The sequence below is a fragment of the Mustela nigripes genome, chromosome 13 (assembly GCF_022355385.1).
Source record: "Mustela nigripes isolate SB6536 chromosome 13, MUSNIG.SB6536, whole genome shotgun sequence".
In the NCBI taxonomy this organism is placed as follows: Eukaryota; Metazoa; Chordata; class Mammalia; order Carnivora; family Mustelidae; genus Mustela; species Mustela nigripes.
The window spans coordinates 5,792,518-5,807,552 of record NC_081569.1 but is presented as its reverse complement, the minus strand read 5'-3'; the positions used below and the strand labels follow the sequence as shown (position 1 = coordinate 5,807,552).

The following is a 15,035-nucleotide window of genomic DNA, read 5'->3' as shown; positions in this document are numbered from 1 at the left end:
TTTTAAGATTTTATTTATTTATTTGACAGACAGAGATCACAAGTAGGCAGAGAGGCAGGCAGAGAGAGAGGAGGAAGCAGGCTCCCTGCTGAGCAGAGAGCCCGATGTGGGACTCGATCCCAGGACCCTGAGATCATGACCTGAGCCGAAGGCAGCAGCTTAACCCACTGAGCCACCCAGGCGCCCCTCCTTGTGGTTTTCTTATCAGCATTCGGTCTTAGTGTTATCCTAGCCTTATAAAGAAAGCTGGATATTTCTTTTTTTACCCTCTAGGTCTAAATAAGTCCTATATTATCTCTTTTTTAAAAGATTTTATTTTTATTTATTTATCGACAGAGAGAGTGAGAGAGTGCAAGTGGGGGGAGTAGAAAGGAAAGTGAGAAGTGGACTCCCTGCTGAGCAGAGAGCCCGATGCGGGGCTCGATCCCAGGACCCTGGGATCATGACCTGAGCCGAAGGCAGACGCATAACCATCTGAGCCACCCAGGCACCTTATATTATCTTTTTAATTTCAAAATTTAAAAAAAAATTTTTGAGCCTAGTTCAGTCACAATTCATTTATTAGTGTAGATCTATAACTTTTGTATATGTGTAAATATGTTTTTCCTATGGTATAAAAATAAAAACCTGTCTTTTAAATTAGTCCCTTTTCCTATTCTTTTTTATTTGTTTATTTATTTATTTTTTTTTTTTGCAGTTTTATACCTTTATTTGACAATCAGCGATTAGTTTTCATCCACATTAACTGTCTGTAGATTTTTGAAAGTGGTGACAGGTACATAGGTGACCAGTGTGTAGAGCTTGTTTGGAGAATCTTCATCCTCGTTACGTTTTCTGGACAACCGCACACGGATGCGGTACGGAACGTTCCTTATTCCTTTGGCCCAGACAGCTTTGTTGAACCTTGTGTCAATGCGCACATCTGGAGTTCCCATCTCCTTCATGGCAAATTTCCGGATCTCTTTGAGTGCCCGAGGGGCACGCTTCTTGAAACCCACTCCATGGATGCGCTTGTGAATGTTGATGGTGTATTCTCTGGTCACTACCTCGTTGATGGCAGAACAGCCCTTCTTCTCGCCACCCTTCTTCGCGGGAGCCATTCTGCCGGGCCCGGGTTGGAAAGGAAGCCCTTTTCCTATTCTTAATGTTATTTATGTGTGCCTTATTTTAATTTTTTTTTTAAAGAAACTGTTTGTAGATCCAACTCACCAAGTTTAGGGAAAGTTTTCAATTAGCAATAATTGCGCCTCGGATAAACCTCATTGGCTACAATACTGCCACTGCGCAAAGCTCAACTCACCAATTTTAACTTGCCAATATTTTCTTAATAAATTTTACATGTATATTCATGAAGAATATTTAGTTTCCTTTTCTTTAAGATTTTTTTTAAGTCATCTCTAAGCCCAACTTGGAGCTTGAGCTCAAACCCAAGATCAAGAGTCGAACGTCCCACCAACTGGTCCAGCCCGGTACCCTGGTTTTATTTTCTTATAACATCTTTGGTTGTGGTATCAGGGTGATGCTGGTCTTGTATAATAAGTTGAAATATTCCCATTCTATTTTCTGGAAGAGTTTATATAGAATTGGTATTATTTCTTCTTAAAATGTTTGATAGAGGTAACCAATAAAGCCATCTAGCTGCGGAATTTCCTTTGTGGAACTACAAATTTGATGTCTTGAGTGACAAAGGGTTATCTCTTTCTTCTTAAGGAAACTTTTGTATCTAAGTTACCTAAGGTATTGACATAAAGTGGTTCATAATCCCGTGTTATCCTTTCATTATCTGTAAAATGTGTTTTTTTAAAAAGCTAGATGTATGTATGTATGTATGTATTTTAGAGAAAAAAAGAGAGGGAGTGAGCAGGGGGAGAGGCAGAGGGAAAGAAACTTCAGCAGACTCCATGCTGAATGCAGAGACCAATGTGGGGCTTGAGCCCATGACTCTGAGATCATGACCTCAGCCAAATCCATACTGAGCCACCCAGGCGCCCCTGTAAAATCTGTTTTTACAGATTTTACCCCTGTAAAATCTGTTTTGATGTCACCTTCTTCATTTCTGATATTGGTTTGTTTGTTTGATTGATTGATTTGAGATAGAGAGAGACAGAGAGAGAGAGAGAGACAGAGACAGCTGGTGGGGGAGGAGCAGAGAGAGAGGAAGAGAGAATCCCAAACTGACTCCCCATTGATGGCAGGTGCGGGACTCTATCTCACAACCTTGAGATCATGACCTGAACCAAAATTGAGAGTCGGACACTCAAATGACTCCCATTTCTGATATTGGTAATTTGTATTTTCTCTTTTTTTCTTAATCAGCTTGGCTAGAGGTTTGTCAATTTGATTAATCTCATCAAAGAGCCAGCTTTTGGTTTCATTTCTTTTCTTCATTTTTTTTTTTTCTGTTTTTTATCTCAGTGGTTTCCAATTTGATTATTATTTTCTTTCATCCACTTCAGGTGTAAGTTTTTCCTTGTTTTCTAGTTTCTTATGGTAGGAAGGTAGGTCATTGATTTGAGATCTTCTTTTCTGATATAGGCATTTAGTGCTATAAACTTACATCTAAGCACTGTTTTAGCTGTTTCCGTTATATATTTTTAAAAAGTTTTTTTTTTTAAAGATTTTATTTATTTATTTGACAGAGAGAAATCACAAGTAGATGGAGAGGCAGGCAGAGAGAGAGAGAGAAGCAGGCTCCCTGCTGAGCAGAGAGCCCGATGCGGGGCTCGATCTCAGGACCCTGAGATCATGACCTGAGCCGAAGGCAGCGGCTTAACCCACTGAGCCACCCAGGTGCCCCTAAAAAGTTTTTTAATTTTTTAATAAACATATAATTTATTACTAGCCCCAGGGGTACAGGTCTGTGAATTGCCAGGTTTACACACTTCACAACACTCACCATAGCACATACCTTCCCCAATGTCCATAACCCCACCACCCTCTCCCTACCCCTTTACCCCCAGCCACCCTCAGCTTGTTTTGTGACATTAAAAAGTCTCTTACGGTTTATCTCCCTCCCGAGCCCATCTTTGTTCATTTATTCTTTTCCTACCCCCAACCCCCCCACGTTGCATCTCCACTTCCTCATATCAGGGAGATCATGTAATAGTGAACATGAATTGGAAGAACAAATATTGTGAAAATGTCTATGTTACCTAAAGCAATCTACACATTTAATGTAATCCTATCAAAATCCCATCCTTTTTTTTTTTTCCAAAGAAATGGAACAAATAATCCTAAAATTTATATGGAACCAGAAAAGACCTCAAATAGCCAAAGGAATATTGAAAGAGAAAGTCAAAGTTGGTGGCATCACAATTCCAGACTTCAAGCTCTATTACAAAGATGTCATCATCAAGACAGTATGGTACTGGCACAAAAACAGACACATAGATCAATGGAAGAGAACAGAGAGCCCAGAAATAGACCTTTCTTTATAATTTTATGTTATTTTAAAAAATACTTCAAATTACTTCCCAGTTTGCTTTTTGACATATTTTTTGAACAATGAATTATTTAGAGGTATATTATACTTCTAAATACTTCTATACTTTGAAATATCCAGATGTCTTTATTTTTGTGATTTCTAATTCCATTGTGATTAGAGAACATGCTTCATATAATTTGAAGCCTTTTAAATTTATTAAGATTTGTTTTGTGCCCAGAATATGGTTTATCTTGTTAAGTGTTTCATGTGCACTTCAAAACAATGTGTATTCAGCTATTGTTGGTCAAGTTATTTAAGTCTCCTATATATTTACTGCTTTTCCTTCTATATCCTTACTATGCTCTTACTGGGTTTCTGTCTATTCTATCAGTTATTGGGAGAGGAGTGTTCAAATCTTTAAGATTGCAGATTTATCAGGATCGCTGCCTGAGGTGGGAGGGCAGAGATGGTTAAAAAAATAAATTACAGATTTATCTATTTCTGCTTTCACTTCTATGAGCCTTCGCTTCATGTATTTCGAAGCTCCGTTATTAGGTGTGTAAACATTCGGAACGTTATATCTCCTTGGTGAATTGACTGTTTTATCATTATTCAGTGAATCTTTGAACCCTGGTAATATTTTTTGCTCTGAAATCATCTATTATGTCAGATATTAATACAGTCACCCCAGCTTTCCTTTCATTATTTTTACAAGATGTATCTTTTTCTATACTTTTAATATTGGTGTCTTTGTATTTAAAATGAATTTCTTTTTGACAGCATGTAGTTGGGTCTTACCTTCTTATACAGTTTTTGTACAATTACCTTTAATTAGGGTAGTTAGGCCATTTATGTTTAATGTAATTATTGATGTGTTTGAATTTAAATCTATCACTTTGCTATTTACTTTCTATTTGTCCCACTTTTCCCCTTTTCTTTCTTCCTTTCCCCTCTTTTTCTGTCTTCTTTCAGATATGTTTTTAATGATTCTGTTATATCCCCTTTTCCTTATTGTAGGATATGATGGTTTGTTTTAGAGGAGACATTAAGTTGAGTCTTCCAGTTCACATAATGAAGATCAAACCACCCAAACCAGTTACAGGTTAGTATAATTCAACTAACTGCTCTCTTTCCTTCTGCCATGAATTTGGTTTTCTTTTCTCTTTTTTCCTTTTTTTTTTTTTTTTTTTTTTGCCTTTCTCTACATTTCCCATCTTTTCTACTTATTAGCAGCAATATCTAAATTACAAGTATAGTTCTGAAAGGAAAAAAATTTTTAAGTCATAAGCTCTGGGATCTGAAGACAAAAAATATAGAAGTTACAAGGATACAGCTAACTAACAGAATTGGGAAATCTGGAAAGACAGTCATTTAGCTGGAGTTTATTCATTTCTATATTTCTGTGTTTGTTCATTGATCAGTATTTGCTGAGTGCCAGTAACACACCAAGCACACAGATGAGGAAGACACACCTTCCTGTGCTCTAAAAGCTGCAGTGCTACTAAAGAGGAGTAAGAGGAAACCAACATTGAACGTTATGATAAGTGCAATGATGGGGAACATCTAGGACCACGAGAATATAGAGGAAAGAGTGACTAACTCTGCCACAGAGCAGGCAAAGCCTTTATCAAAGGATGAGGCATTTGGAAAGGTTTTGAAGGATAAGTAGGAGTAGGTCATGAGGTGCAGAGGAGAAGTCCATTATAGGCAGAGGATAGAGTATATCCTTTCAATACGTGCACATGACATAAAAGATATAAGAATATTCACTGCAGCAGTATTTATAGATGCAAAAGACTAATTAAATAAAATCTGGTCACACGCATCCAAAGGAATACTTTGCAACCATTAAAAACAAAGAAGGAAATTTAAAAAGCCAAGAATATCTAGTTCACTCTCATAAAAGAACATGATGATACGATTTGCTCCATCAAGATTTATCATAAAGCTATAGTGATTAAGACAAGATAAAAAAAAATAGATGAAAGAACTATCATAGAGGCCAGGACAGACTCAGGCATTAGTGTCCACTTGATATCTGAGGGGTGGCAATCCGGAGCTGTAGAGAAAGGATGGTCATTTCAGTAAATGGTGCTGCTTGTCCATATGGAAACAAAAGTGAGACAGGACTCCTGCCTCATGCCACACACAAAAATAAATTCCAGATGACTCACAGAAGTAAATAAGAAAGAGAAAACAATAGAGCTTTTAAATATTTTTTAAAGATTTTATTTATTTGAGAGAGAGAGGGAGCACAAATAGGGGAAAGGGGAAGAGGAGGAGGGAGAAAGTAAAATAAATAGAACGTGGTGCTTACACAGAAGCCAGGAGAGTGGCTGCCGCTCTTCCCCAGAGGCCGTGACTGGAGACAGGCCTTTGCAGAATTTCTAGGGAGCACACATTGTCCCATCTCTGGACCTGAGTAGAGACAGATGTTTGCCTTGTAATAATTTATTAAGATATATATTTTTATGCTCTTTGCTGAATGTATTACATTTCACATAAGAAAATTTTTCAGAGAATGGAAACAAGCAACAGGAACACCCGGGCGGCTCAGTCAGTCAAGCAGCTGCCTTTGGCTCAGGTCATGATCTCAGGGTCCTGGGATCTAGTCTCACATCGGGCTCTCTGCTCCGCGGGGAGCCTGCTTCCCCCTCTTTCTCTCTGCCTGCCTCTGTGCCCACTTCTGATCTCCGTCTGTCAAATAAATAAAATCTTAAAAAAAAAAAAAAAAAAAAGGAAAAAGGGAAAAAAAAGAAGAAGAAAAGAAAACAAGCAACAATGAGGAAGGTCTATAGTATGATAGGAATAGATCTCCAAGCCACTGTGAGTGATAAACGCAAGGGTGCTCGTGTCTTAGAACAATTCTCAAACGTTAGTTGCATCAGACTCACCTGGAGAACTTGTTAGAACCCGGATGGCTGGGCTCCACCCACAGTTTCCCCTTCCGCCTGGGGTGGAGCCCGAGAATCTGCATTTCTAACAAGTTCTGTTGAGCCTGCGCGATCCCTGCTGATCAGGGACCCCACTAAGGGAACTGCTTGTGCATCGTTCACTGCCATTTGTTTATACAAAAGGGGTCTCCTGTAGCAACCAATGCAAGAAACCCGGGACAGTGGATGTCTCAGGGGAAGGGAACCTGGGGCACTATGGGGCCTCCAGCCCGCTCCAAAGAGAGCAGAGTTCTCAAAGCTGGGGTGGGCGCCCAGAAAATCAATCACCCAGTCATACTGAGGATTTAGGAACAGTTGAAAAAGAAGGAAACAAAAGGTTTCAGGGGGAGTCGAGTGGTAAGAAAAGTGATTGGCAGAGAGGAGAATTTTGAAGGAAGGCGGTGGGGTAGGTGAACTCGGGGCGGGCCTGTCTGATTACGGGGGTCTTCAGCAGCAGCTCAGTAGTGACCGCAACTGGCCGTTTGGGGCCTTGCTGCCCTGGGGACGCAGCACCGGTGGTCTGAGGCCTCCGCTGCGGATCCGGTAACCCGGAAACAGGAAGTGGCGGTGGGATGGGGCTGTGGGAGCTGCGCTTGGCCCGTGCTCCCTGAGCAGCCGGGGCAGGAAAGAGGCAGGGCGAAGGCTGAACCCTGGGCTCCCCGATGGACTTCCGGGGATGGGGGATTCCACAGGAAACTGGGAAGCACCGAGGAAGGAGGGAAAATCAGGAAGGCGGAAGTCCCAGGGTTTGACCAATTCCGGAATCTTTTCATCCTAGGTACCACGTTCAAAAGCCCCCTGGAAATCTTTGCCAAGGTAGAGGACTACTATGGCCTGGGCTCGGGGCAGAACCACTTCATCAAGGACAGTCAGTGGGAGCAGCAGGCGGCCATCTTCCACGCCTCATACCGGAAGGACCCGGACACGGAGTGGGAGGAGGAGCCACTCAGGTGAGCGGGCCCGGGGTCCCGGGAGCCCCCTGCTCCCCGAGCCGTGCGGGCACTCGCAGGAACATGTGCCCAAGCCCGTGAATTCATCTGAGGTCTAAGAGCTCCTGGTTTCGGGGACTTTTTTCCAAAAATTTCAGCAGATGTTTTGAAAAAGTGTGTGGAGATTGTTCAAATACTGTTAGAACAGAGGCTGATCACGTGAATTTCAAAGAGGGGATAGACGTGTGTGCGTGAGAGGAGTTTAGTTTACAATTTTGTGCACATCTTCTCTTAAAAAAAAATTTTCCTGATTATCTTGACAACACAGAAGAGCCTGCAGACAGACATAAAAGTCTCACTATTCAGTGAGACTTATTATTCAATTTCCATCCAGTCTTTCTAATGTCATATATTAATGTCTAATTACTTAAATACCTTCCTCTGTAACCTCAGGCAGCAGGAAGGGCTCATGAGCCCTGCTGTGATTGTAAAAACTGAGCCCAAGTCTTTGAACTTGGTAGAGCTGATTTTAGGAGCTAGCTCTCCTCACAGCTACGCTGAACCTCCGGAATGTTCTTGCTTTACCCGGGAAGCCTCACATCTTGCTGTTAAGAGCATCTCGAATTTTCTCACTTGGGGACACAGACTCCTAGGGTTGTGCCCTCATAGCAGCTACCAGAGACCTGAAGCGGGACCCCCATGAAGTTCAGGGGTGCACTGCCTAGCTGGGTAGTTAGGAGTGTTGCAGGCTAGTTGCTAAACTATTCACACAGTCTGTAGTGGGAGTCTTTATACCACAAGAAGCTCTTGTAAATGCAAACTCTATAAATCAAGAAATTGATTGGCTTTTTTAAGAAGAGCAAATTTATCAGCACCCCCCTAGTTGGATTACCCCCCAGCATGAGGGAGCCGAGACTGATCACTAAGGGATCTTCCTCTAGGACAGAGAAAGTTCTGCTAGGTGCTGGGCACTGTTCCCAACCTGCGAGTGACTCCCACAGCTCAGTCCGCCCCGCCCTCACCAACTTCCAAGGTCTGCAGCCACCAGTACCAGCACAGAGAGCGTGGAAGGTCCATCCTAACCACCCATGTCTGGTTTTAGCACCAAGACTGCCAGCATCTCTCCTGGCCAAGGAGTCTGCTGGGGCTCTGACTGGTGTCTCTTTTTCTCCCCAGCATGGCCACGTTCCATTTCCTCCTCCCCAGCAGCATGATTGCAATGCCAGCAGAAGTCAAGAGCCCCTCGGGTAAATGAACACGAAGCAGGGGTTTATCCTTGGCAGTGAGCCCCTGGAGGGAATGCCTCAGCAAACCCTGGCAGGGAGGGAGGCCGGAAGTAGGTCACTAGCTTCACAGCTGGAGCTTAATGGTTTCTGGCTGGATGCATGGTGCCCAGATTCCCTGATGACAGAGACTGGCATCATCTCAGGGAGGGACCTGCCACAAGGAGGGCATGAGCCCATGGCCCGCCGGGCTGCTTGTGGAGATGAATTCATTTTGTACAAAAGGTTATTTAAAACACTGACAGCCAAGAGGACATGAATTATCTAGAAGATGTGAAAGCAGCCCAGGGGCAGTGTGACCATCCTCCCCACCCAGGAAGGTGACTTGACCTTAGGTACAGCCCTCCCAGGGGTGCCCCCCCACTCCCCAGGAGGCACGTCCTTCTGTTGCCTGCTGCCCCTTAGAACAGACCACTTTTGATTGCAAACTGACTTCCTCTTGGGCAAACAGCTTCTGTACAAACCAGAGGGTATCTAGATTCCTTACATGATGCCCCCTCTCTCTTCTTTCCCAGGGGTAGCCTGTGTCCTTGGCATACACTGGCCTGGAAATCACAACTTCTTCCTCTATTCACTTCACCGAACTCTGAAGGATAAAGTCGGTACTTTGAGATGGGGGTTCCCTAAGCTCGGGGCTCTCGGAGCATGGCCTTCTCCAGCTTAGTTGAGGGCACGTGACTGACGTGTCACTTTAGGGGACCAGAGCTGTGCAGGCAGAAGCAGGTAGCTCAGTGGCTGGGGTGTGAGTGACCGCAAGACTCTGTCTCTGAGCGGTCCCGTTTCTTTAAGAGAACAGGTCAACAGGGACAAAACCCGGTCTAGTCCCCAGGACTCCTTTGGCAGCTCAGGTAAAGAGAGGCCTGGCGTCAGAGGCCAGATCCAGCCCCGGCCCAGGCGTTTGTAAACTGCGTGCCGTCAGGCCAGCCACCGTGAGCCCCAGTCCCCTCTTCTCATCTGAAACACAGAGATAATTCACGACGCCATCCCTGCTCCCTGCTCGCCCTTGCTGGGAAGAGCCAAATCCAGAAGGTTTCCGGATGTGAAAGCTCTTTGAAACTGACAAGCACTTTGGAAACATGGTGGTGGTTTGGTTTATACAAACTCATGGTTGTCGAGCAAGTTCACTTCGGGGTGATTCCTTGAGCTGTTCGCTTAGGTTATATTTCAGAATTATACAAGGAGAGTGAAATGTGAAAATGGGCAAAGGAAGAATCTCTCTCCTTCCAGCCCTCTCCCAGGCAGCGCGGCTTCTAATACCAACCTCTGTACCGACTGGCTGGGACCTGGGGCAGGTCGCTTACATCTCTGCCTCAGTTTCCTCATCTGTGAAATAGGGGTGCTAACAGGACTCACTTCACGGGACCCTTGTGAGAATTAACTGAAAGGAGGCATGGAAAGGGCTTACCACAGTGGTCAGCACCTCATAAGCCTTCATTGTTAGCTGCAGGGGGACAGTAGCGTGACCCCTTCTTTTATCCTTAGGAGGGAGACAGCATTGCCGAGAGGTGAGCGAGAGGGTGAGCCCAGACCATGGCTCCTGCCCACATCCCAGACAGGCAGACTCGTCTGGGTCTTGGGCTGTGCAGGTGGAGGTGCTGGGTGGGGGCGGAGGCTGGGGGACAGCCTTGCATGCCGTGTCCTCCCCGCAGACCCGGAGAGCGTGTGGCCCTGCGCCGCGCCCATTACGGTCTCCCAGCTCAGCTGCACCTGCACCTACCTAGCGCTGGCCTGCGAGGATGGCGTGCTCACGCTGTTGGACCTGGCTGAAGGTGAGCCCCCATCTCCACCTAACCCCTGGGCGGGTCTCCGGGTAACGAGAGTCCGGGAACGCTGGAATTCCTGTAGGCTCGGAGCCTTCTGTTAGTTACTCCGTGTTCTTAGGTCAACTTGGGGAGCCGGTCCTGCCTTCCCCTCATTCACTCATTCAACAGACATTTATTGAACTTACTATGTGCGGACAATTCCCATTCCATGTGGATTTACTGAGTGCTAGCTCCGTCCCCGCACCAGACCAAGGTCTGGAAGTCCGTCCATTTCCTCACTGTCACTCTCTGGGGAGGAAGTGTCTTCCAGCCCCGGGTGTGGCACCATGGCAGTCTCGACCCTCTCCCCGTCTCCCCCAACCTCTCAAAATAAGCAAGCCCTGCTTCCTGCTATTCTACCCCCTCCCTGGTCAGCAGGAACCTCACTGGTATGGAAACTAAGAGACCTCAAAGGGGGCCAGGGCAAGACCAGCAACTATTCTGGGTGGGCGGTAAGTTGCTAGAGTCCTGGGTCCTGGGTCTAGCTTTGCAGGTGCAGAAAATCAGCGGTGTCTACTTGCCCTAAGTTGATCAAGATGTAAGGAAGTGTCTCCCTTTAATTAATTAACTAATTAAAGAGAGAGTGGGGAGGAGGGGCAGAGGGAGATGGAGAGAGAGAACCTCAGACTCCCCACCGAGCACAGAGTCCAACATGGGGCTCCATCCCACCCATGAGATCATGACCGGAGCCGAAACCGAGAGTTGGACGCTTAACCGACTGAGCCACCCAGGCGCCCTGGGAGTGTCTCCCTCTTACCAGACTTTCTTAGATGGGATGACTGAATCACTGGTTTGCCCTTTTGTAATTGGATAGGTGTTTCATTTGGGAGTAGAGGTATGCCATCATCCCCGGCAGCGCTCCGAGCCCACACGTCGGTGAGAGCTCGGGGTGGTGCCTGGCTCGTGGCCATCTCAGGGAGGCCTCTGTCAAGCCAGTGGAGTGCCTTCCTCACTTGGCATATTTGTCTGAAGAATGCCATAGTTCTTTCCAATAGTGCGTACTCTGCCCACATGGCGGGAAGATAAACAGGGCTCCAGGCCCTCTTGAACTTGAGTTACTGCACCCACAGTGTTCTTACAATGGCTAAAGATGTGTCCAAGTCAGGGGTGCCTGGGTGGCTCAGTGGGTTAAGGCCTCTGCCTTTGGCTCAGGTCATGATCTCAGGGTCCTGGAATTGAGCCACGCATCGGGCTCTCTGCTCAGCAAGGAGCCTGCTTCCCCTCCTTTCTCTGTCTGCCTCTCTGTCTACTTGTGATCTCTCTCTCTCTGTCAAATAAATAAATAAGATTAAAAAAAAAAAAAGATACGTCAAAGGCAGAAGGATGATACTAATGGCACATTCACTTGCCTGATAGCTTGCTTTCATTTTTCTGGATGTTGATACATTCTGGATATTGCTTGGCGACACACACACATGTCCCTCTCCTTCTCCGAGACCACCCTGGCTCTTGCCCCCTCTGTTGTACTTCGACCTGCCCTGGTCAGCTGTGGTTCAGGACCAGGCTGGGTGTAGCTTCCTTCCTTCCATCCCAGTGCTGACTCAGACCCCTCCACGGGGCTGGTCCTCCCTGTCCCCCACGCTTCTCCGTACTCAGGAGGGGGGCTCTTCTCTCCCACTGGGCTTTGGGGTTTCTGGTTTCACTCTCAAAGGGCTCTCCTGGCTGGATCTTGCCTTCACATCACTCACACACCTGCTGGTCACGGACCCCGAGCCCATGGCTGCATCGTCGTCTGGCCACTTTTCTGATCTGCTGGTGCAATTATTTCTCCAGGTTTCCCTCTTGGGGTCATCGCGCTTCCCAAGGGTTGTTCCTGCCAGAGCATTCACTTCCTGAAGTACTTCTTAGTCCACAAAGGAAAGAACATGTATCCTGAGAATCCCTTGAAATCCCAAATGAAGTGTGTGGTGCTGTGCACAGACTCTTCTCTCTACCTGGTGACAGCCAGAGGGACCCAAGGACCCAGCATCAGTGTGCTCGCTGAGAGGTGGGTGGCTCGAGCGCAGGACGGAGTGAACGAGCTGCCAGCCAGATGGCGCCTCTCACTGATAAGACACCGACCACCTCCCCTGTGGGAGTCCACTGCTCTGTAGCTGCCACCCCCCACCCGTGAGCGTCCCAAGGTCCCCACTGTCTTTTATATGTGGGTAAATATGTAAAACTCGTCTTGCAAAAATTGTATGATGGCACAAGGGACACCTTTTGTGTCCCACATGACCAAGAAGAGCATCATTTCTGCCAAAAGAGCCTTTTATCCGTTTCCTCAAGGGTCTCTTTCTTTTCTAAATTGTGGAATACTTTAAGCTTGCAAATGATCAACAGAATATGTGTGTGGATTTCGGCTGTTTCTATATGCACACCCTATATGTATGCATATATATATACATATACACACTATATTTAGTGTGTGTGTCCACGTATGCATATATCTAGAGGCAGAGAGAAACTCCCCTGCACCCATCATCAAGCTTAAGAACTAGATCATCTCCCAGGTGCTTGGGTGGCTCAGTCGGTTAAGCATCTGCCTTTGGCTCAGGTCATGATCCTGGGGTCCTGGGACAGAGCCTTGCATTGGGCTCCCTACTCAGTAGGGAGTCTGTTTCTCCCTCTCCCCTCTGCTTGTCCTCTCTTTTTGCTGTCTCTCTCTCAAAGAAATAAATAAAATATTTAAGAAAAGATAATCTCCAATTCAGTTAAGGCTCTCTGTGTGCTTGTCCCCGGTCACGTTCTTCTCTCCTCCCCAAAGGTAGTTATCTATCTATTGCTGTATGTAACACCACCCCACAACTTAAAGGCTAAAGGAAACACTCATTATTTAGCCCCGGACCCCCGATCCTGTAGGTCGGCTCTTTGGGTGAGGCTCAGCTGGGCAGCTCCTCCACTGGTCTGGTTCAGGCTCTCATGTGTGTCCCAGGCCACTGACAGCTCAGCCAGGGGCTGGGAAGTTCTCAGTGGCCTCACTCACGTGGCCATTGGCCAGGATGCTTGTTTCTCCTCCTTGTGGCCACTCCTGCAGGCTGTCTCAGCCTCTATCACTTGACAGCCCAAGGGCCCCCTCAGCAAGCAAGGGCCACCGCAGTGCACAAACACTTTCCAGGCCTCTGTTCATGCCACACAGGACAGAGCACATCACATGGCCATATCCACGATCAAGCAGTGGGAAAATTGACTCCATCTTTTTCCTTTTTTTTTTTTTTAAAGATTTTATATATTTACTTGACAGATCACAAGGAGGCAGAGAGGCAGGCAGAGAGAGAGGAGGAAGCAGGCTCCCTGCTGAGCAGAGAGCCTGATGCGATGCGGGGCTCGATCCTAGGATCATGACCTGAGCCGAAGGCAGAGGCTTTAACCCACTGAGCCACCCAGGCACTTCTATCTTTTTCCTTTTTTTAAAGACTTTTTTTTTTTTTGAAGATTTATCTATATGGAGAGAGCAAGTGTGCATGCACAAGCAGAGGGCGGGGCAGGGCAGAGGGATTCTTTCAAGCAGACTCCCAGCTGAGCAAGAAGCCGGAAGCAGGGGGGTTCAATCCCACAATCCATGAGTCCATGACCAGAGCCAAAACCAAGAGTCAGACGCTCAACAGACTGAGCCACCCAAGCTCCCCTTGACTCCACCTTTTGATGGGAGTTGCTGCAAAATATTACGGCCAGTTTGTTTTTCCATCTATAATATGGCTTTCCAAAATTCATTATTCCTTGGCTCTCCTGTAAGAATCAACCACCTGTATCTCCAAGTAACCGACCACTTAGCTGCGCATTATTTGGGGCAATTGTAAATGGAATCCTATCCTGTATACTCCCCAGTTTGTTTCTCAGTGCCATTTCTTCTATCACTTGCCTTGCGACCTTGTTCATGGGAGTCGCACATGTTGGGGAACGCAGCCTGGTTATTTTCCCACCTGCACTGCAGCCCGTCGTATAACAGAGTGCAACGAGGCATGCTTCTTCCAGGGAACAATCAGATGGTCCCCAGTGTTTGCTACTCTGAAAAGTCCAACATATCTCCTGATGCTTATATACACAAGAGTGTGTCTGGGGTGTATGCCCTGGAGAGGACAGCGCAGCTTGAACTCTGGCCGACTCAGTACGACTGGCCATGTGTCTTGTTTCCTGCAGGCCTATAAAGCACCTGGATGAAGCCATCTGTGCAGTGGCCCCAGTCCAAGCCTTACCTGGCATGGTAGGTTCCTTGTGCCCCTCACTCCTCTTCAGTAAACGTGGTCATTTGTCCTTCAAACACTACATGTCAAAGGCAGGTCAAGTGCTAGACCCTGGACTGGCTCTGGGCTACCGGGGGATGAAGGAACAAGTCCTTGCCCTGCTGGGCTGCACAGCTGAAAGCAGCTGCTTTCAGGAGGCGGTGACAAGAGGGGGTGGAGAGGACAAGGACAGACGCTGGACTTGTGAGTCTGGGGGAGAGGAAACAGTGTGGCAGCTGGAAGAGGATGACATCGGGGTATGTCCCATCTACAGGGAGGAAGGAGCCCAGGCAAGAGGGAGTTCTGGCTCAGATCTCAGGCCAGGAGGAGCCATTGGAGTGAATGGGGTCCCCGAGGACGGAAGGAAAGGGTTTGTACACAGAGGCAGCACTAAAGTCATGTGGAGGGCCAGCACCTCAGCAGGGCGGGGTGAGGTACTGGCAGACTAGAAGCCAGGGCAGA

General features: G+C 46.6%; 2 protein-coding genes and 1 pseudogene across 2 annotated transcripts in view; 1 reads left to right on the top strand and 2 right to left on the bottom strand.

The window, feature by feature from the left end:
- The window catches only part of WDR93 (WD repeat domain 93), a 43,546-nt gene that overhangs the window by 19,378 nt on the left and 9,133 nt on the right, over positions 1 to 15,035 (top strand). Inside the window, exons 8-14 of the mRNA XM_059371581.1 lie at positions 4,442 to 4,526; positions 7,136 to 7,307; positions 8,463 to 8,533; positions 9,085 to 9,171; positions 10,219 to 10,338; positions 12,145 to 12,358; positions 14,491 to 14,554. Of these exons, the coding sequence (XP_059227564.1) occupies positions 4,442 to 4,526; positions 7,136 to 7,307; positions 8,463 to 8,533; positions 9,085 to 9,171; positions 10,219 to 10,338; positions 12,145 to 12,358; positions 14,491 to 14,554 (813 nt within the window). The remainder of the gene's footprint in view (positions 1 to 4,441; positions 4,527 to 7,135; positions 7,308 to 8,462; positions 8,534 to 9,084; positions 9,172 to 10,218; positions 10,339 to 12,144; positions 12,359 to 14,490; positions 14,555 to 15,035) is intronic.
- LOC132029077 (large ribosomal subunit protein eL31-like) lies at positions 684 to 1,121 on the bottom strand. The gene has a single exon (XM_059418468.1). It carries the CDS (start codon positions 1,098 to 1,100, stop codon positions 726 to 728), a length of 375 nt encoding a protein of 124 aa, XP_059274451.1. The 5' UTR covers positions 1,101 to 1,121; the 3' UTR covers positions 684 to 725.
- LOC132000357 (U4 spliceosomal RNA) lies at positions 1,170 to 1,292 on the bottom strand (annotated as a pseudogene).

What these genes read in the sequence shown, in the direction of transcription:
- LOC132029077 (XM_059418468.1), bottom strand. Translation starts at nt 1,100, where the DNA reads ATGGCTCCCGCGAAGAAGGGTGGCGAGAAGAAGGGCTGTTCTGCCATC.